This window comes from Ixodes scapularis, unplaced genomic scaffold (genome assembly GCF_016920785.2).
Source record: "Ixodes scapularis isolate PalLabHiFi unplaced genomic scaffold, ASM1692078v2 PGA_scaffold11__112_contigs__length_91849675, whole genome shotgun sequence".
NCBI lineage: Eukaryota > Metazoa > Arthropoda > Arachnida > Ixodida > Ixodidae > Ixodes > Ixodes scapularis.
The window spans coordinates 69,026,727-69,046,547 of record NW_024609837.1 but is presented as its reverse complement, the minus strand read 5'-3'; the positions used below and the strand labels follow the sequence as shown (position 1 = coordinate 69,046,547).

Here is a 19,821-nt window from a genome sequence, read left to right as displayed (position 1 = left end):
GCATTTGCTTACTTGGTTTTGCTTCACGCAAAGTGAGAGCTATGCACCTCATATGCAAAAATTGCACATTTGTTGTTTATTTGTTTATTGCAGTCACAAAATTATTTATTTCACGTTCTAATATTCTTCATAAACACCAAGTCTTAAGACACCTCCTAAGAGAATGTAGTGGTTTTTATAAACATATAATAAATAAATAAATGCAGCGACATGGAATGGGCACTATATATCAAAAATATACTCCCAACGCCCACTGCCAGGAGCTTCAGTCGTCATGGTAAAAAATGTACTCTTGAGAATTTGTTCAGAAAGTGCAGTGTTTATTATAAATAGTAACACCACAACACATGATATCAGTGTACTTTACTTGGACACGTGGTCGTACAGTGTTCTTTGGAGATCCGAACGACCAGTTCAGGGAAGGCTCGAGTGTTGTGGCCTCAGTAGCTCGCTGCTGGCGCAGCGTAGCTTGGCTTTGGGGCGGCGTAGCTTGGTGGGGCGTAGCTTGCGTAGGAAGGAGGCACATATGTGACATAGGTGTAGCTGACGGAGGGCGCGTAGCCGCTGCTGGGGAAATGTGGAAGTGAGATTAGTTTCTAATGCACGCATAACCTTAAGAGGTCACAACATTCAGAAATGTGAAAGATCGTACCCGCTGTAGCTGTCACCGTAGCTGTCGCCATAGCTGTCGTGGCTTGGAGCAGAGTAAGAAGGGGCGCTGTAGCTCGGAGGGGCATAGGATGGAGCACTGTAGCTAGGTGGAGAGTAAGATGGAGCACTATAACTTGGAGGCGAGTATGATGGGGCACTGTAGCTCGGAGGAGCATAGGATGGGGCACTGTAGCTAGGTGGAGAGTAAGCGGGAGCACTGTAACTAGGGGGAGAATAAGACGGAGCACTGTAGCTCGGTGGAGAATAAGATGGAGCACTATAACTTGGAGGCGAGTATGATGGGGCACTGTAGCTCGGAGGAGCATAGGAATGGGCACTGTAGCTAGGTGGGGAGTAAGCGGGAGCACTGTAATGAGGTGGAGAATAAGACGGAGCACTGTAGCTCGGTGGAGAGTAAGAGGGAGCACTATAACTTGGAGGAGAGTATGAAGGGGCACTATAGCTCGGAGGAGCATAGGAATGGGCACTGTAGCTAGGTGGAGAGTAAGCGGGAGCACTGTAGCTCGGGGGAGAATAAGAAGGTGCGCTGTAACTAGGTGGAGCATAAGATGGGGCACTATAGCTCGGTGGAGCGTATGACGGAGCGCTGTAACTTGGAGGAGCGTATGACGGAGCGCTGTAGCTGGGAGGTGCGTATGAAGGAGCACTGTAACTCGGGGGAGCATAAGTAGGTGCACTGTAGCTTGGTGCAGAATATGATGGGGCGCTGTAGCTTGCAGATTTATACGATGGAGCACTATAGCTTGGGTAGGAGTAAGAGGGAGCACTGTAGCTTGGGGCAGAATAGGATGGTGCACTGTAGCTTGGGGCAGAATAGGATGGTGCACTGTAGCTAGGGGCTGCATACGATGGTGCACTGTAGCTTGGAGCAGAATAAGACGGAGCACTATAACTCATTGCATGGTAAGGGGCACTGTAGCTTGGAGCAGAATAAGAAGGGGCACTATAGCTATAGCTAGGAGCTGAATATGATGGGGCACTGTAGCTTGGGTAGGAGTAAGAAGGAGCACTGTAGCTTGGTGGAGAATATGATGGGGCACTATAGCTAGGAGCTGAATATGATGGGGCACTGTAGCTTGAGTAGGAAGGAGCACTGTAGCTTGGGGCAGAGTACGAGGGAGCACTGTAGCTTGGGGCAGAATATGAGGGGGCACTATAACTATAGCTAGGGGCTGAATATGATGGGGCACTGTAGCTTGGGTAAGAGTAAGAGTGAGCACTGTAGCTTGATGCAGAATATGATGGGGCACTATAGCTTGGGGCAGAGTACGAGGGAGCACTGTAGCTTGGGGCAGAATACGAGGGAGCACTGTAGCTTGGGGCAGAATAAGATGGGGCACTATAGCTATAGCTAGGGGCTGAATATGATGGGGCACTGTAGCTTGGGTAAGAGTAAGAGTGAGCACTGTAGCTTGGTGCAGAATACGAGGGAGCACTGTAGCTTGGGGCAGAATACGAGGGAGCACTGTAGCTTGGGGCAGAATATGATGGGGCACTGTAGCTTGGGTAGGAGTAAGAAGGAGCACTGTAGCTTGGTGGAGAATATGACGGGGCACTATAGCTTGGGGCGGAGTACGAGGGAGCACTGTAGCTTGGAGCAGAATAAGATGGGGCACTATAACTATAGCTAGGAGCTGAATATGATGGGGCACTGTAGCTTGGGTAGGAGTAGGAAGGAGCGCTGTAGCTTGGGGCAGAGTACGAGGGAGCACTGTAGCTTGGAGCAGAATAAGATGGGGCACTATAACTATAGCTAGGAGCTGAATATGATGGGGCACTGTAGCTTGGGTAAGAGTAAGAGTGAGCACTGTAGCTTGGTGCAGAATATGATGGGGCACTATAGCTTGGAGCAGAATAAGATGGGGCACTATAACTATAGCTAGGAGCTGAATATGATGGGGCACTGTAGCTTGGGTAGGAGTAGGAAGGAGCACTGTAGCTTGGGGCAGAGTACGAAGGAGCACTGTAGCTTGGGGGAGAGTACGAGGGAGCACTGTAGCTTGGGGCAGAATATGAGGGGGCACTATAACTATAGCTAGGAGCTGAATATGATGGGGCACTGTAGCTTGGGTAAGAGTAAGAAGGAACACTGTAGCCTGGTGGAGAATATGACGGGGCACTGTAGCCTGGGGCAGAGTACGAGGGAGCACTGTAGCTTGGGGCGGAGTACGAGGGAGCACTGTAGCTTGGGGAGCCTGGAAGGGAAACAACCCTGCTGTCAGAGTACGTAATAAACGAAAGTGGACTATTAAATTTTAGAATTTTATTTCGGCATTGAGGATTGTGCGTAACGTTTTTGTTAGATATTGGGCCATGAGCTAATATTGGGTAAAATTTCGCTTCGTGTGTCTGCGTTGTGGAACACAGTGGTCTACATCATAAAAAAGCAATAAATAAGAAACAAAAGCTTCCGCTATGAATTTTAAGAACATGTGTTGAATATATTGTCGTTCTTGTTTCGAGCAGCATCTTGACATTATCATGATTCTGCTCAGACAAAAGGGCTTTAAGGGAATGACATCTGATTTCCCCTCACTGATTGCGCGTCAGAACATTGTGATTATTTGGCTGGTGCTTCTTAAAAATCGATCTACCTTCGAGTATTGGGGTACGAATTTTTTGCTTACTTACAAAAAAAAATGCAATCCACAGGACTCTAAATGAGGTGTAAAACGAGTGCTCTAAGCGTAGGCTCCAACCCATGCGAACGGCCATGAAGGACATTGTTGGTACAAGTTGGTACCAAACAACTTAGGTGTTCTTTGTCTTGCGGCTTTGAGCCGTAGAAGTTAACACTGTGATTCTTTAGCAGCTTAATTTGACTGTCCAAACATAAAAAAAATGTATATATTGTTTATAACTTCCACGGTTCCTTTCACATTCGGCTTTCTAACCAACTAAACTGACGACATATGATCAGCTTGCTGTTCTTATTGGACTGTGGTTAGAAGTAAGGACGTTATTGACAACACAAGGAGGAAATTGGGAATACACGAATATTCAATAAATTTGCCTTAGTTTAAAAGATGGGCTAAATTCTGACATCGCTTTTTAAGTGTACTTGTGTGCGGACGCTATGCGAAGGCAAATAAGGTTCTCAACCTCAAGCTGCATCTGCCGGTATGTTGCTTCAGGAGTGAACGTTCGGATAAAAGTGTTTTGGGCCATGTATTGGGTTACGACCAATAAAACTTCGAACAAATTAACGTTCATTTGTTGTCTCCCATTACAAAAGAAAAAGCCAACTTGTTTTCATCCAATCCAGTCCAAGTCTCGTTACGCTTACCAAAAAGGGGTATAAGAGTGATCTCATGTGGTGTTTCTTGCAGCAACCCTTGACTCGTACTGGCAGTTCCTAACTTTAAAGGGCAAGTTCCTTAAGAATTTTAGAGCCCCTGCGCTTCGCTTTTTTTCACAAATAACCTGCGATTACAAGTTACGTACTTGCGATTCGTTTTACCATTCCCCATCCAGTTTATATGTGATTTAGTTAGGGCTTTGAAGCAAAACTGAACCTCCTACGGGACGTCGGTAAGATATGGCCACCTATATGGATTATAGTATGAATCCTTGTTGAGTATTCTAAACTACAGAGAAACAAATTACAGTTGGCTGCACCTGTGGGCGACACCTGTGATTTACAAACTAGATGGTAATGCATTCTGTGACCTCGTTCAGTGCACGTGAAATTGGAGATGATGCGTTATGCGAACCTTAATGTCCGAATGTGACATGTCTCACGCGCCCCTTGTGTTGACCGTACACCCGCTTCTAGTCGGTTCAACAAAATCAAACTTTATGTGTTTTTTTTTATTGTTCTGCATTCAAACTGCCCCTGGACGCATTAGGAGCACTAATCACTGCTCTTCCATTTAGCCATTGGGAATACTGAGTTTTACCGTTTCTTTTTGGCATTCACATATAAGTGACAAAACAATCTACATCTATTCTTCCTTTGAGACCGTAAGGGCATCGAATCATGATTGCCATCGCTCTCTTTACTGGTTGGACTGATTTGCTGAAGGATAGTGAATGAAGATCCAATGTATCTGCGCACCAGAACAGGTCCAGAAACGTCTGGGAGAAAGGGATTACCTTAAGAAACTTGCCCTTTAGAAGGTCCGTTTGCACTTGCCCATAGCGGACTTACCATACGCGGGGTAGAAGTACTTGACTGTCTTGACGAGATAGGAGGACGTGTAGGCATTACCTCCTCCGTAGGTGTGGCCGTAACTGTCGCTTCGCCGCATTCGCAGCTGCTGGTGCTCTCTCGGACATTCTCTCAGCAACTCCTCGAGTCTGATGTGGGCGGTGGAGTTCAGCTGGATCAGCTTCACGTCGTGATCCAGAGGGAGTTGATACTTTCCGTGTTTATGCTTCAATTTCTCGAACAAGAATAGGAGGGCGAAGGTGGATTTCTCTGCGCAAAGAACACCATCGACGTACACACAGTAAGGCAACGAGTTATCTACTGCCGCTATGCCCTTAAAAAGGCAAAGTAACGATTTCAGCATTAAAAAAACTGGCAGCTTGTTTGTTATAATGTTTATCATAGCGCAATTGAGGGAAGACGCGCCGCCTTCCCCCTAATACTGCTATTCCACTGCATAGAATAAGAAAAGAATATGAATGATCTGCAGCCACGTCTGGCGGTTACGGGGTCCACGGTGTAACGTCACTGAGAGTAGACATGTTTTTGCGGTGCCAACTATTGAAAATCAACCCCCCCCCCTCCCCCCCCCCCCCCTCTTTACTGTTCCCGTGTCGAAACGTATTTTGTCTCGATCGCTCGCTACGACTTTCAGTGATGCCAAGCGAGTACGGTGCTCTAACACTGCCGAATCGTACCTTGAAAAGTTGACAATCGGGAAGAGAGGGCTGGGAATCTTGAAAACAAAACCGGGTGTAGTACTCCCTGGAACCCCAATTCGCACCACACATGAAAGACGGTGTAAATTGGAAAATACCCCGACCTTCGAATTTTTTTTTTTTGCGAAGAAGTAGCGTACGGAAGAAAATGCTATTTCTGTTATTTATCATATTGAGACATCGAGAAATTCACGCAATTTATTGGCCATGGTCTGGAAAGCGTTCCACCGCCTTTTGAATGTGTCCGGTCCGAAATCTCGGCTCATTTTTTAAGCCACGCTCTTCGTCGGCTGGCTGAGTACAGTGTCTATCTAATGACTCATGCGTATACCTCTAATGCAAAGCAGGGGTTCATGTTTTACGACTTTGAAGAGTTAAGGTAAAAGCCCTAAGACGGGAAGACGTCTCATTCAATGTGGAGATGCTAACTTTTTGCTCGGGGGACGTATTGGAAAATCTTGTGAGGTTAGTAAACGGGTCAATTTCAACACTTAGACTAGCGCGTTTCTATGAACCTTGCGCTGCCTGGTTTTACGAGGGGGAAAAGAGGAGCGGGGAGGGGGGAGGCTCTGCTAAACACACCTCAGTGATTCACGCGCTACCTTTTAGCTGGCCCCCATATTTGCTTGCCTTTATCGGGTAATCAAATCTGGTAACCGGCTGAAGGCGTGAACCACTGAGACGTGTTTACCTAAGCCTCAACCCCACCCCTCCTCCTACTCGCCCCCATAAAGCAGACGATGTGATGTCCAATGAGACGCTCCACTCAGTGTACCGAAATTGCCTTGTTGACTTACTGGACAAACTTTTGTGAATACGCTCCCAGATGTACCACACTCGCATGAAAGGAAGAGCTGGACATCCTTGTTAAATCTACTTGCTTTCGCTCGTCTGATTGTTTCTGTTTTATTTAAATGCAGGGCCTCGGGAGAAATGGCAAAAGGCAGAAGCATCTGCCTTGACGAGGGTACTACAGCTTAAAACGTTCCGTCAGCTATCATAAAAATGCAAGTATTGGTAGGAAAAAAAATTAAAACTTCGGCAGAAGACAGCACTGAGAAGACAAAAGAAAAGAGCACGCGTTGCAGTTCAGACAGTGTCCACATTGGTGAAAAGCACTCCAAGAAACTTAGACGGAAAGAGACCTATGGACAATTCCATATTGTATATGAAATGTATGTCGAAACAACTGCGATACAAAAATTGTTAGGTACAAACTTTTTTCTTTCGTTGGACAAAAGAAAAATACTTGTTTGCTATATTTTTGAAGCTTTAATATAAAACGCTAGTTTGTGCTCATCCTATAACACCTAGATATTTTATTCTAAAAAAAGCATCAAGTATGCTCGTTGTTTTTGTTTCCATAAGTTGTCTTTAATATGGTATTCTAAGGTATTATTATTATTATATTATTTATTACTTCGAATATGTGCATAAAAAGGTGGCTTAGTCACTAGTTAAGTCATTCCGTATATTGGAAGAGTTAGATGCTACACTTGGCCAACGTTGAGCAAATTGTGCACCATACCACACATGGAAACACTTCACGTTAAGGAAGTTAAACTAGTCCCGGCAGTTTGAACTAATATTTCTGCATCACTAATGTCAGTACTTGGGTGCATAAAACAAGCTGCAAACATATTTATTACAGGGCAGAAAGTTGCCTTTCACATTCAATGCATAAAATAAGCTACCATAAGTGCAGCATTAAGACTGCAATTGATGTCGCTCCTTCAACAATATTAACGCGATAGAGTTAAAGAGCTCGTGCTGCAGAAACGCCGGCGTCAGCGTTGATGGTGTTGTGACGGGAAAATCCTGATTGGTTGACAGGGTCATGACGTCACAGCTACATGACCTGGCGCGAGAAGTTCAAACAACCCACACATCTCACGCGAAACAAGACGTCACGGGTGGAATGGAAGTGGTTATAACACATAACATGTTATGCGAATTAAGGGTGGACGCATGTCTCAAACGATTTCACTTTATAAAGTAGCTCACTTGCTTTAAATAAAAATGATGTATTTCAGGCGTTTTTCGAACCCACAACCCTTCGATTCCAAACCCCCACACGCTAGTGACTAGACCATATCCGCCGCTTTTTGTTTTCTTTATTCAGCCATATCCGCCGCACTTCCTGGTCGCTGGCAAGAAGAGCATGTTAAGCGAATGAGCAGGCAATCGAACGGGACCCGATAACGCTATCGCGTTCCACTCTTAAAGGCGAAGCTAAAGCGTCATCCAATTGTTTACTTCTTTCATGTGGCCGTAAGTAGATCCATAAATTAAAATTAGAGTTAACAATATTGAAACCAAATAAAACTGTAATTCAAAGCAACCACTCCTGCTTACCTAAATCAAATCACAAACTTTTTGTGAGTAGCGAATATAACAAATCACTTTATGGCCAAGAGTAATGGCAATTCTGTTAGAAAACCTTTGCACGTGCGATATCAGGCTGATAAAAACTTTCAAGCATCCAACATGTGCCAACTTACGGTCGAGGAGATCACATCTGCAGGCTTCGTCCAGCGATGCTCTGTAGTGGGAGGCCACAAGCCCCATGTCGTCGCGGAGGACCGAAAGAACGTTCAGAAGACCACAGCGCCTGTTTCCAGAATCTGCAAATACACAATATCTTTATTTTTATTTTTTTATGTTCGGTCGTCGCTCACTTAAGTCACTCGTTCTCACAAAGCCGCCTGTTTCTGGAATCTGTAAATGCACCAGATGTCTTTTTTCTTTTTTTTTTTATGTTCGGTCGTTGCTAATTTGCGACACTCGTTCTCACAAAGCCGGGATCATACTGTTAATACTTCCCTTGGCGGTAATACATGTGTTCCCAACCATAGCCTTTGTTTGTGGCTGGTTTGTAGCACTTCAGTGCTGAATAAAACGTTTGCTAAAAAGGCATTCCTGACATGTTTCTGAATGTGTTTGTCTGGTTTCTTTCGCTTTAAGCCGTGGTCACACGACCTTTACATCATTCAATGGACAGTCTGGAAACGCTGCTTGAGGCGTGTTTCTTCCTTATTCGACTTTGTTCACTAACTGGTAATCCTAAACTATCTTCAGAATTGCTTAGACCATAAAAATGTATGAACAAAGATGTTTCGATCAGATAATCTTTTCATCATGTCTGTAGCGACAACATGTCTTTTGTATGATGTATGTGAAGCGCCACTGCCACTTAAAGAGGTGGTGCGGTGTTCTATACGGGGGCACCTTTATTCGGCCGGATAGAAGAAACAAAGACACTTTGTCTCCCTCCATAGCTTTCATAGAAAGTCAAGGCTGATATCATCGCAGTACAGGTTACCCGGAATACAAAGTCTACAAAGCAGGAAACAAGTTTACGATTGTTTCAGTTCAGGGACCGATATTTCTCATGCGCTTGAAAGGTGAATGCGAGTATAGTGCCATGGAAAGCGTCTGCGGCTGGGGTGTTTACCGTGTTTTCAAAAGCGGTCTCTCTATTTGCGGCTAGATATCGCCATGAAAGTGTCATGCCGATGACTACCAGCGATCCTGGCGGCGGCAGAGCAGCTAAAGAGAATGCGGCAGACAACTTTCTGGTGCAGGTCGCTTTTCCGTTTGAACGTTTACGGATGCTCAAGCAGCCAGAAGTTGAAACGCAGCAACGACGGCGACTCTCGCGAGCGCGCGTACTTTTTTCCGGAAGTTCTACGACCAACAGCCAGGAGTCCGACATCAGCCTACATGACACACCGGCTTTTGTGACGTCATATTTGTTGAAATGTCGGGACCCCGTTCGATGCGTGGGCTATATAGGACGGCAAACTCAACAGTCGTAGACGCGTTGGGTCACCATGGCCCCGGCAAAAACAACGGCAAGATGTGACGTCGCTGGCGACACGAATCAGCAAGAGAAAGGTTTCAAGATCATAGCCATTCTTGCGGTAACTCGTACGGCGAAGTCGGCGAACGATATAGGACGTCGCTGGCATCACGACGTCAAAACAAGTTGTAGCTTGCCTTCTGGCTATGGTGCCAGAAATACGTCTCCGACTGGTGTGTTTAGTGTCCTACTCCGCCCACCCATCGAACGTGGTCACGAAGTGGCAGCAAATGACGTCACAAAAGCCTTAGCGTCATGCTGTTGGGTGAAAGGATACTGGCGGTCGGACGTAAAAGTCCTATTCAAAACCATTCCATCGTCATAAACACGAAAAACTCTTGTAGCACATTTTTAACAATTTAATTTCATATCAAATATTTTTACATTTTGAATAGCTAAATCTTCGCCATTAAAGCTGTAAAAAACGTTGCTTTCCTTTTTTTGCAAGTTGCACGATTAAGTTGGCTACTACGGTCTGATAAGATGGTTACCTTTGTGTCATGATCGTTTATCATGAGCGTATGAAATCTCCCGAATTTTAGAGCTCATTTAACATTGGCCAATCATATTTTACGTATCTCAAGTGGGGGTCACATGGAAAATGCAAATTGGGGAACATAAGCAGTAACAATCAAACCAATACCGGAGACTATTGTGAAAAGGAAACTGTGCGAATACTCTTCACAAATACTTATTTAATTGATTGTATGACAGACATTCTCCTCAGTAAGAAGTCTCTTCCTTGTGGAATGCTTAATGGTCTGAACGATGACTGTTGCGGCTTTAACAAAGAAAATAAATATGAGGGCTTCCCCTGCGCGATAACGATGTGCCGGTCAAGCAAAATATTAAAGTTACTTACTTCTCTATACACAAGTATGCATAACAAAAGTTATTGCAGAGGTGCGGGTATCAATGGCTATGAAGGAAGTGTAAAAACAGTAAGTTGTTTTATTCAAATATGTTGTTTTCGTTTTTCAATCGTTCCCATAACCTTTTCTTTTTTCTAGTTGGGTTTTAGGACAATAAAAACACGACTTACTTTCGACGAATCTGTAATCGTTCTGGACCCGAGCAGCTGTAAGAGACATGTAAAAGTGCGTTTGTTATATCTTGGCAACAAGTGACTAAACAGAACTGTAACTGCTCAGATAATATTTAGTGTGAATTAAATCAAGTTAGTATTGCGGTTATTTCCAACATAGCCGTTCAAAAATAACACCTTTGATGCGAATTTTAAAGTTTTAAAGTTTCATTGCAGATAGGATTTGTGCTCGCCGTTATTATTTTTTTTTATTTGCTCAGTGTTGTAGATTTTATTTGGAATATTAAGCTTTTGCAGTCTTTCGGTACAGAGATAAAGTCATAAAATTGAGTTGTGTTTTCTTTTTTCAGTTAGGGGTTGCTGAAATACGTTCCTACATGCAGAAAACTGTCGTCACAAATTCGTTATGAAGCTTGGTGACAAGGTTCCCAGATTATGAGTGCCTGCGTTTTTGCCCTGCGACGAACCAAAACAAGAAACTCGCGCATGCTCCTCCCGAGGGACCGAGAGTAAACATCAATCAAGTTTTTATAAAATTATAATCAAACTGGAATTTGTTTCATTTTTCTTTTACCAAAAATGAACATTTTTTTTAATTACCACGTCCGTTTTAAAAAGAATCATTCATTACGGCTTTTGCTCTGGCATAAAAGAAAGGGGATTTTTTTCTAGCCACGTGGAGCGCGACCACGCTACCCGTCTTAGTACTGCTTGAGCCACCCTGAGGAACTGTTCCAACCATCATGATGGAAACTGTGTGGCGATGTACTTGTATTAAATAACTGCAGCGCGCTGATTTAAATACTTTTGGCTTACGATAAGTGAACGCTTGTTAATAGAAATGTGTGTTTTAAGAATACGAAAAAGAAGGGTGTGTTCTGCGTAGGTCCTTGCAAGCGGGCGGCCTCAAGGCCTGCAAACCTACTGTATTTTTCGGGCTTTAGTCCATACCAGGTGCATAGTCCTCAGGGGAATATTTTGGGTCCAAAAATAAAAGTTTTTGCTTAGATAGTCGGCACCCGGTGCATAGTCCGCACGCCGTGCATAGCCCGAACGTAAAACTTATCATACAGAGCACACCTTAACAGACGCCTGCTGTACTAGCTCACAAACAGGCTTGTATCATACATAAAGCAATATTAATATACTCCCGTATTCATTAAATCTTTCATGTCTCTTCACAGTGGATGATCTAAAAAAATCCTCGTTGTAATGGCCCGCATTAGCGTGACTCAATTCTTTTTTTATTTACATTTACTTTTTGCTTGGAGCGCGAGCAACACGCTCCGTGCTCACGCGCTGGCGAGCGCGTGATAAAGAGTTCGATTCCTGATGCCGCAGGGGTCGGACGTTTCTACACTTGTATTCGCTTCGAGATTCGATTGACACGCCTCATGTGGTGAAAAGCAGAACCGCGCTTTGCTTTACACTTACTTGGAGCAAGACGAACGCTACACACGCGTGACCGAAGCCATGGGAGGAGCCAATGCAGTGCTCGCGCACTGGAATCAACTGCTAAGAGCTCGTGCGCTGTACCCTTCCCCGTGCTTTGTGCCGTTAGTGTGGATGCTTTTTCTCCAGCCACATTGTGGACAGATGGCATCACCACGAGCCTCATAGAGAACAATGGAGAAACAAAAGCACGTTTCCTCATAATTCAATCTGGGTCTCGATGCCAATCCGCACCTGTAGGTTGTCTACCCCGGGTAAATTTTCAATTTTTAAACATCTCTAGTGAGCGGGCTATAGTTCGGGAAATACGGTAAGTATACTTGGAAACAACTTTTCTTGGCAATGAACCCAAAGCTATGAGTACCTGTGCGCTTGCACGCACTGCGCGCCGATCACTGCTGTGCTCGTGCAGTCTTCATTTTAGAAATGCCAGAAAAAGTTGCCCTCGAGTATAGCCTTGAAATTTCTCCAGTGCAACGCCGAAGCGATGAGGCCAGCACAGTGAGATTTGGATACCTACCTCCTCAGAAGGAGTTAAAGCGCTGTAGGAAGGGTTAAGCTTCCCTGATAAAATTCGCGCTTTGCGCTTCTTACAAGTAGCGCCAAGCATTGTTCTGCAAACACGGCAAAAGTCGTGGCCGCTCATTTCAGTGCTCCCCCTCCAAATCGCTTCCAAGGGCTGCATGGGGCACGAGCCTCAATACGCTACGTGCAAGACAAGCACAAACACTTTAGGGGCTTTAGTATAGGGTGAGGTTCAAAGGACACCACCAAGGTTCGACCGGAGAAACTCGCCTCCCCCCCCCCCCCCTCTGCCCCTTTGAAGTCTTAAGAAAGTGTGCGTTATCATTCAAACACTGCCGTCGAAACACTTGGCTGAGAGTTTGATGTCATCTTACCTGTGTCACTTTCGCAGAGCTCGTCTTTGGTCAGATCATCGAGAGATGCAACGCACTTCGGACAGGAATCCGGTTTCTCAGGACATAGGGTATCAGCACGCATCATCTGTCTCCCGGAAGTCTCGAGATCCCTGCAGAGAGCAAAATAATACGCCATAACTATAGAGAACAGTTTGTTGGTTGACCATCCAGTGATGTACAAAAGAGTTGGGACAACGTGTCGTATAGATACTAAAGCTGTGGTGCTGGTTTTTGGCGTCCCTTAAGGAAGTCCCAGGTGGGACGCAGATTAGACACGATCACCGCGTCAGCGTTCAGTGGAGACTGGTGTCCAATCAAGAAAGCAAAACAACTCACCACCAAATGCCAAAGGCAGAAAGCTTGTGCTGGAGACACAGTGTAACATATACTTTAACTAACCAGAGATTATCCTATTGGCACGCCTGAGTAGCTTATTCCGACACCATCTCCGCCAGCCAGACGGCGTCAAAGAAAAATAAAGAAACGAGGAAAAACATTAAGGATTCTCTTGTTGGTACCTGTTGGCACCTTGGCACTTGCGCGCGTGCGCTTTCCTCTCGTACCGTCTGGAGCCTATGCGCTAACCTCGACGTACGTGGCTTGAACGGATCGCCCGAGATCCTTCCGCTTTAATGTGTACATAAAACTCTACTTGGCGGCACTGAAACACGATATATACTCCGGTCACCGTTAATCTCAGACAAGAAGCTCGGCCTTTAGTGCGAGCTTTCTGCCCTTGCTAACATAAGTGTGAATGCGCAGGCACGCGCACCCAAAGCATTGCGGAGGCCAGTGAGCTCGCGCTGAAGGCGGAGCTTCTAGTTTCAGCTTAAGGGTGAACTTTTAGCTTAGGCTTCAGCTTAAGGGGGATACGTCTAAGCAACATGCATGGCGCAAGAGCCAAGTTCTACACGACGCGGCACGCACAGCAGACAACTCTGAAAACAAGCATATCTCCGATAGAAAATCATGGGAAACCGGATCCGGGACATGAAAATACTGCACTGTCTGTCATTTTGCCTAATTGTTTTCATTCTTTCTTTGATTCTTGTATTTTCACCAACCCGCTCTTTTTTTTCTTTGTTTGACAGGTTACCCCTGGCAGATTATCGAAGATTCATCTGGTGGCGTCGCTTGCAACCAAAAACGGATCCAAAACTCCGTTTTTTTTTTTTTTTTTTTTTTTTTTTTTTTGGGGGGGGTGGGCGGAAAATTTGTAAGGATACTATTCTCCCATTCTTTCGTGTGCACCGGGGGTCCACCCATGTCTAATTACCTTCCAAGAAGGGGGAAAGGGGGTCGACTTTGTTTGGAAAAGCGGCCACCCCCGTCGCCCCCCCCCCCCCCCCCCCCTTAGATCTGCCACGGTTTGTAACCAAGGCGACGAGAGGAACTGCAGCTGCGATGCGCGCAATGTCCACGCCTGTATAGCTCGCGTTCCTAAGAAAAAGCTTATGGTTATTAAACCTGTCTTTTATTGAAGGAATCTTTTTTAATCCCTGGTCTACTCACACCTCTGGGAAAAGAAAACCGCGTTTTTCGGCTCGCGTAAAGACACTACATACCACGCAAAGCTCAAACTTTGTGAGAGCGTACCTTTACCGGCTGGAATAGGAGGTGCAAGTTTGAGAACATGATGTTACTTCGATCAAAAAAATACTTGAAAAATACTAAATATCACCATGAGCCGACGTCCCCCTAAGCCAAATATTATAAAGCTTTTGGGGGCATCTATCATGCCGGGTTAAAGCAAGTCGTAAAAATAGTGTCCTAGCATGTGCATAGTGTAATCCGAAACTCCCAATGCTGAACTAAGAAAGCTATCCCAATATGGTGACGCAAGTTCGTAACGATGCCTTTAATAAAATTAATTGTGCCCTTTTGGTGGTGTCTGGGTACAGCGAGGAGCAAACCAAATTTAATTGCGTGTTTTTCTACTCTTTACTGCGTGGGCCCAAACACATCCGGCTCCGTTTACACAATTATCTTAAATTTGTTTCAGATGCTCTGGCACTGCACTTTATCGGGTATTCCCTTGGCAGATTTTGAGTGATCCAAAAGTGCTCTCTGCTCACGCCTTTAGTGCGGTAGGTGCGAGCGCGCGCTTGAACGCCCAAGAAGATACGAAGAAAAAAGCGTTCTAAAAACGCACTAAATCCAAAGGAATTCTCTCTTCATACTATTCTACGGCTGCAAGGTGCACGTGTCTGTAAAAATGAATCAAAGAACTAACTTGCTATGATACAAATTCACAAGTAAAACCGCAGTATTTCCCTGTACCTTAGTATGCAGTTGAGACATTTTAGACGAAAAGTGAGGGCAAAACCTGCCTGAGGCCCCTTGAAGCTTTTCGGCAAAACAGAGAACGATTGAAAAGACAGAATTGTTTCTTTCACCTTCTTCGTTACTTCTATAAAATCAAATGCCTAAAGCACCCAAAACAACGTCGTGTGCTGTGTGGCTTGTTTTGCACATTAGTGTGAAAAAAACGACTAACTGCATACTAAGCCATAGCGTTTTTCGTTCTTGGTTTTACCCTCTGACTTGGGAAAGTTTGATATTTTTATACCACAAAAAATGACCCATTCATCCGCATCCTTGTGCTATATTGCCGTATCATCTGAGCATCTAAATCGGATTTTTTAGATTTATTTGATGTGAGTTCGAATCATTGGGCCAACGCTGTACCCTTACTAACAAGACAGGGATCTTCTTTTGGCCGACAAAACTAAGTAAGCTTCTAGGCGAACAGAGTCATCGTCTAGAGTAAAGCTCCTTCAGAAACATCTGGTTTGGTGGCAGAAAATAAGAATATTAAGCTTTATTTGCTCAGAAGAGCGGAGGCGCCCGCAAAAGGCCAAAACCCCCTTACGACGGAGGCCCACATTGCCGAGCTTAGTGATGGTGAATATGTAATTATAATATATGCACGATGAATACCGTGCATTGGCAATGAAGCGCTAAACTTTCAAATATGGGGCATAGTAGGGTGATTCCACGTTAGTTCATGCAATGATGATCCTTGTCATAATTTAGATATTTTTATAAAAATCGATATTAAAGCCATGTTCGTAAAAGGAAAATTCAGCTATATATGAACGCCGTAACAATTTTCTTTCGCTGAGATATAAAATAGAGAAGCTCGATGCGTGGAAATTGAGAAGATTTCACGATGCTACTTTGCACAGTCGTCATTTCCTCATCGAAGCTTTCACGTGACCATAACTTTTTTAATACATTTAACAAAAAATATGCAAGGTATATAAAAAAATTAAAAATATCAATAAATAATTTCTATGCTAACAAAATGGTCAAACATGGCATACAAACGCGCAAAGAGTGATTGACAGCGGCAAAGCACGCAAAGCTTTGCCGCTGTCAGTGATGACAAAACACATGACGCAGCTCACGCTGTTCTAGCCACAGAAGCCATAGACGAGCATGTTGATGAACATTACAGAGTTTTTTTTTCTGAAATAATGTTTGTATCGGACGGAGCGGCGGCGCATTTCAAGAATCGCTTCCAATTGCACGAATTGACTCGGAAGACGTACTCTTCGCCAAGATGGATCGTTTCAGCCACTGGACACGGAAAACGCGTTTGTTATAAAATAGGTGGTGTTAAACACCACGCAACGCTCACCAACTTGAGATCTTCGCTCAACTCAACGATTGCCACCGCTAAAGACTTTGTGGAAGTGCTACGTGAAAAAGAAACAAATGTCTGCATGTTCCACCTGCCTGCGGTACGGGTTCGAGAGATTTGTGCGGTGAAGCAAGCAGAGTGGATCACCGTAAAACTTGTGAGAGAAGTCCAGGTATCTCGTATGAGGAAGTCATCATATGCCGAGAGGCCGGATGTATACATGGCCACTTACGCAACTGAGAGTTTTAAGCCTATGTATGCGTAGTTAGCAAATTTTCAGAGTGGGGCCGTTTAGTTTTGGGGAATTATATGCTAATTAATGGTATTCCAGCTCAAAGTCCCTTTTCGCGTCAGTTATACTCACCCCCTATAAAGAAAAAAAGAATTTTAAAATGATAAAATACATTCCATAACCAACGCTCAAAGTGTTTGGTGCTGCGCGGCAACGCCGCTATGACGGAGACGTCGGCTCGCTCCGAGTGAAGGTTTGTCGTAGATTTCCCCGTTTGGAGGTCATATGTTATTCAATGTTTTGCCCTCACATGTTAGGTCAAGTCACTGCAAAGTGCCAAGGGGAGTTAAAAAAGAAATAAAAGATTTCATTTTTTTTAAATATCGGCGCCCAATCTTGCCACATTTTGAGAAACCAACTGCATTTCCGCGTTAATAACAAGAACACAATTAAGGGTGGGCATATTATCTTTATATATTCGTAACGAATATTTAAAGACGCACATTTTGATGTTTTGGGAAGTATTATGAAAGATGGTTTATTTAAAAAGAAAATTGGGAATACGTCTCTAAAATGCGTTTTTATGCCATATTTGCCCATATTGTTAGCATAGAAATATTTTATTGAAATATTCCTTTTTTTGTATATATGTTAAATATCTTTTGTAAAACGCATTAAAAAGTTATGGTGACGTGAAAGCTTCGATGAGGAAATGACGACTGTGCAAACTAGCATCGTGAAATCTTTACAATTTCCACGCCTCGAGCTTCTCCATTTTATATCCCAGCGAAAACAATTGTTGCGGCGTTCTATATAGCTGAATGTTCCTCCCAAGAACATGGCTTTCATACATATTTTTAACAAAATTATCTAAATTATGACTCGGACCATCATTGCATGAACTGACGTGGAATTACCCCGTAATAACTATCAAGCCACAAAATTAGTTACGCTTAGAGTATCGGCACTTAATCACACGATCTTGATGATGATGGTGGTGGTGGTGGTTTGCTTGCGGGCGCCGCCATTTTGGTGGTTAGTACCGACTGGCCGCAATTTGCGATCGTAACGATTCAAGAATGCGACTTCCTGGTCTTTAGATATAGTGGCAGGAAACTAGATCAATATCGTATTACTCTGTCACTGTCTCTCTTAACATCACTGGGTGACCAACAACCGTTTCGTGCGATTGCAGATAAAACTCCAGATAACTGGAAACAAGGATTTAGGACAGTAGGTGGCCGAGTGTGTTTATTTTTTTTGTACTTATATATGTTTTTTTTAAACCTTTGTGAAAGCATCACATAAGAGTGGCTGCATGGGGCAATTATACAAATGTTAAAATGTTACACTACACTGTTTAGGTGACTAAGATACACGTAGCGAATTTCTACCTAAAGACACTAAACGTATATATAGAATAAAAATTAACGGTACTTATACGAAAACATTTGAAAACAATACACACACAACAAAAAAATCTCTTCTGATTAAAAAAAAATAGCTGCTAGTTCTGTGTGGTAGGCGTCAGGGTTTGCCAGTGATATGATGGAATGGTCAAGTCTTTCCTGACAACGATCGTCTGGGAGAAGAATGAGTTGTTAAATGCCTTAGTGTTACCAGATATTCGGGAGATTTTTTAGTAATTACTGAGTCGGACAGATGACCTGAGGCGAGGGTGTATTAGGGCTTTGTGGAGCTTAGAGTTATAATCGTATGTTTCGTGAAAGACTCAAAGGCGAGCAAGTTTGGGGCGAATTTAAAATATAAAAATATTTAGTTGACTTTTAGGGCGGATACGCTAGAAGTCCAGTCGTCGTCAAACAAAATGAATCTTATGGCTCGGTTTGAATTTTTTCGAGGTTAGTAATGTGGTCGATTTGATGAGGATTCCAAACTCGTAACGCGTATTCTAGTTTAGACCTTGCGTGAGATTTGTATGCCACCTTTTTTAGATGAAATAGAACGGCTTTTTACGTTTCGTCTAATGTGAATGTTCTGTAGCTCGCGTTAGGCGGTTAGGCGGAGCAAATGCTCGCGCTGTAGAGCACAAAGATTCTGGAGTCAATTACCCCCCCCTTTGGACTTGAATGAACATCGCGCCGGTGTGCAGTCGTGTATCACTACCGCGTGATGCACGTTATAGACCCAACACGAGCAGCGGTATTTTTGTGGATAAATTTGTCATTTAGGGCGAAGACACCAAACGTTCATCAGGGCTGACTAGCTTCCCACAAGCGCCAAGACAACTGTTTTTTTTTTTTTCAACCCTGCCATGTTTAGCATTTTAAGAAGCCAAGAAAAGAAAGCTATGGGCACCCGCGCTACCGCGCACCATAGACTCCAAGCAAAGCTATGCACCTGCACAATTAAAATCTGAAATGACGCTTAAAGTTATCCACAAGCATATAACAAGTTTCAGTGAACGCGTCGGCAAACTATGTTTCATCCCTTCCGCCGTAGGCCCGATTCATATGGTGTGATTTGTAACCAATTTTGCAGTTGCGAAGTAAAAATACGCAACTTCCACGCCGCATTCACTGCCCAACGAGCAACGTTACAACTGCGAAATATCAAGCAATACCTGATTGAAGCGATCTTCCGTGCGACTTCGCAGTTGTGACGTAACTTATGCGGCAATACGAGCCTGCTGGCAGCTGCAGTGTCTTACGTCACAGCTGTGAAATCGCAAGCGAATTAGCATCATCTAAATCGGGCTTTAAGGCTGGGACACATGTACAAAATATCAACCGTGAATTTCATGGAATTCAAAAACATGCCCAAATCGTTTCGTGCTATCTCCCGGAAGACAGGGTAGATATAGCACGAAAAAAAAAAGAAAGATTCGTTAAAATTAGAATGTAGATTTTTTTAGCGATACATATAGTTTGTTTCGTTTTGTTTTTATCATGGGGAAATATTTTTATGCATCAAAGTCCGTGCCCCTTCCATCTAGTTTTCAATTATATATGTTTCGGTCTTTATGCTCCAATCCCAAAACAAGACAATCTACAATAACCGACACCGACTGTCCGTCAAAGATATCTTCACGTGCGGCATGCACGTGAAGATATCTTTGGAAGGCTTGCAACCTTCCGGTGCTGGTCAAGTTAGGGTGCCTGA

At 43.9% G+C, this 19,821-nt stretch overlaps 1 protein-coding gene across 1 annotated transcript; it reads right to left on the bottom strand.

The window, feature by feature from the left end:
- Positions 1–440: 440 nt before the first annotated feature.
- LOC8028974 (DNA-directed RNA polymerase II subunit RPB1-like) lies at positions 441–12,956 on the bottom strand. Its single transcript, XM_042289027.1, has 6 exons — positions 12,800–12,956; positions 8,043–8,165; positions 4,823–5,092; positions 2,099–2,306; positions 653–1,564; positions 441–567 (listed from the first exon to the last, which is right to left on the bottom strand). Exons 1-6 carry the CDS (start codon positions 12,954–12,956, stop codon positions 441–443), a joined length of 1,797 nt encoding a protein of 598 aa, XP_042144961.1.
- Positions 12,957–19,821: the final 6,865 nt, after the last annotated feature.

Bases quoted from the DNA above. Each gene is read 5' to 3' on its own strand.
- LOC8028974 (XM_042289027.1), bottom strand. From the start codon at position 12,956: ATGGCGTATTATTTTGCTCTCTGCAGGGATCTCGAGACTTCCGGGAGA. The intron at 8,166-12,799 runs GTAAGATGACAT...GTGTATTTGCAG, and splicing joins GCTCTGCGAAAGTGACACAG to ATTCTGGAAACAGGCGCTGT. The intron at 2,307-4,822 runs GTAAGTCCGCTA...CATCATATTCAG, and splicing joins GTACTTCTACCCCGCGTATG to CTCCTAGCTATAGTTATAGT.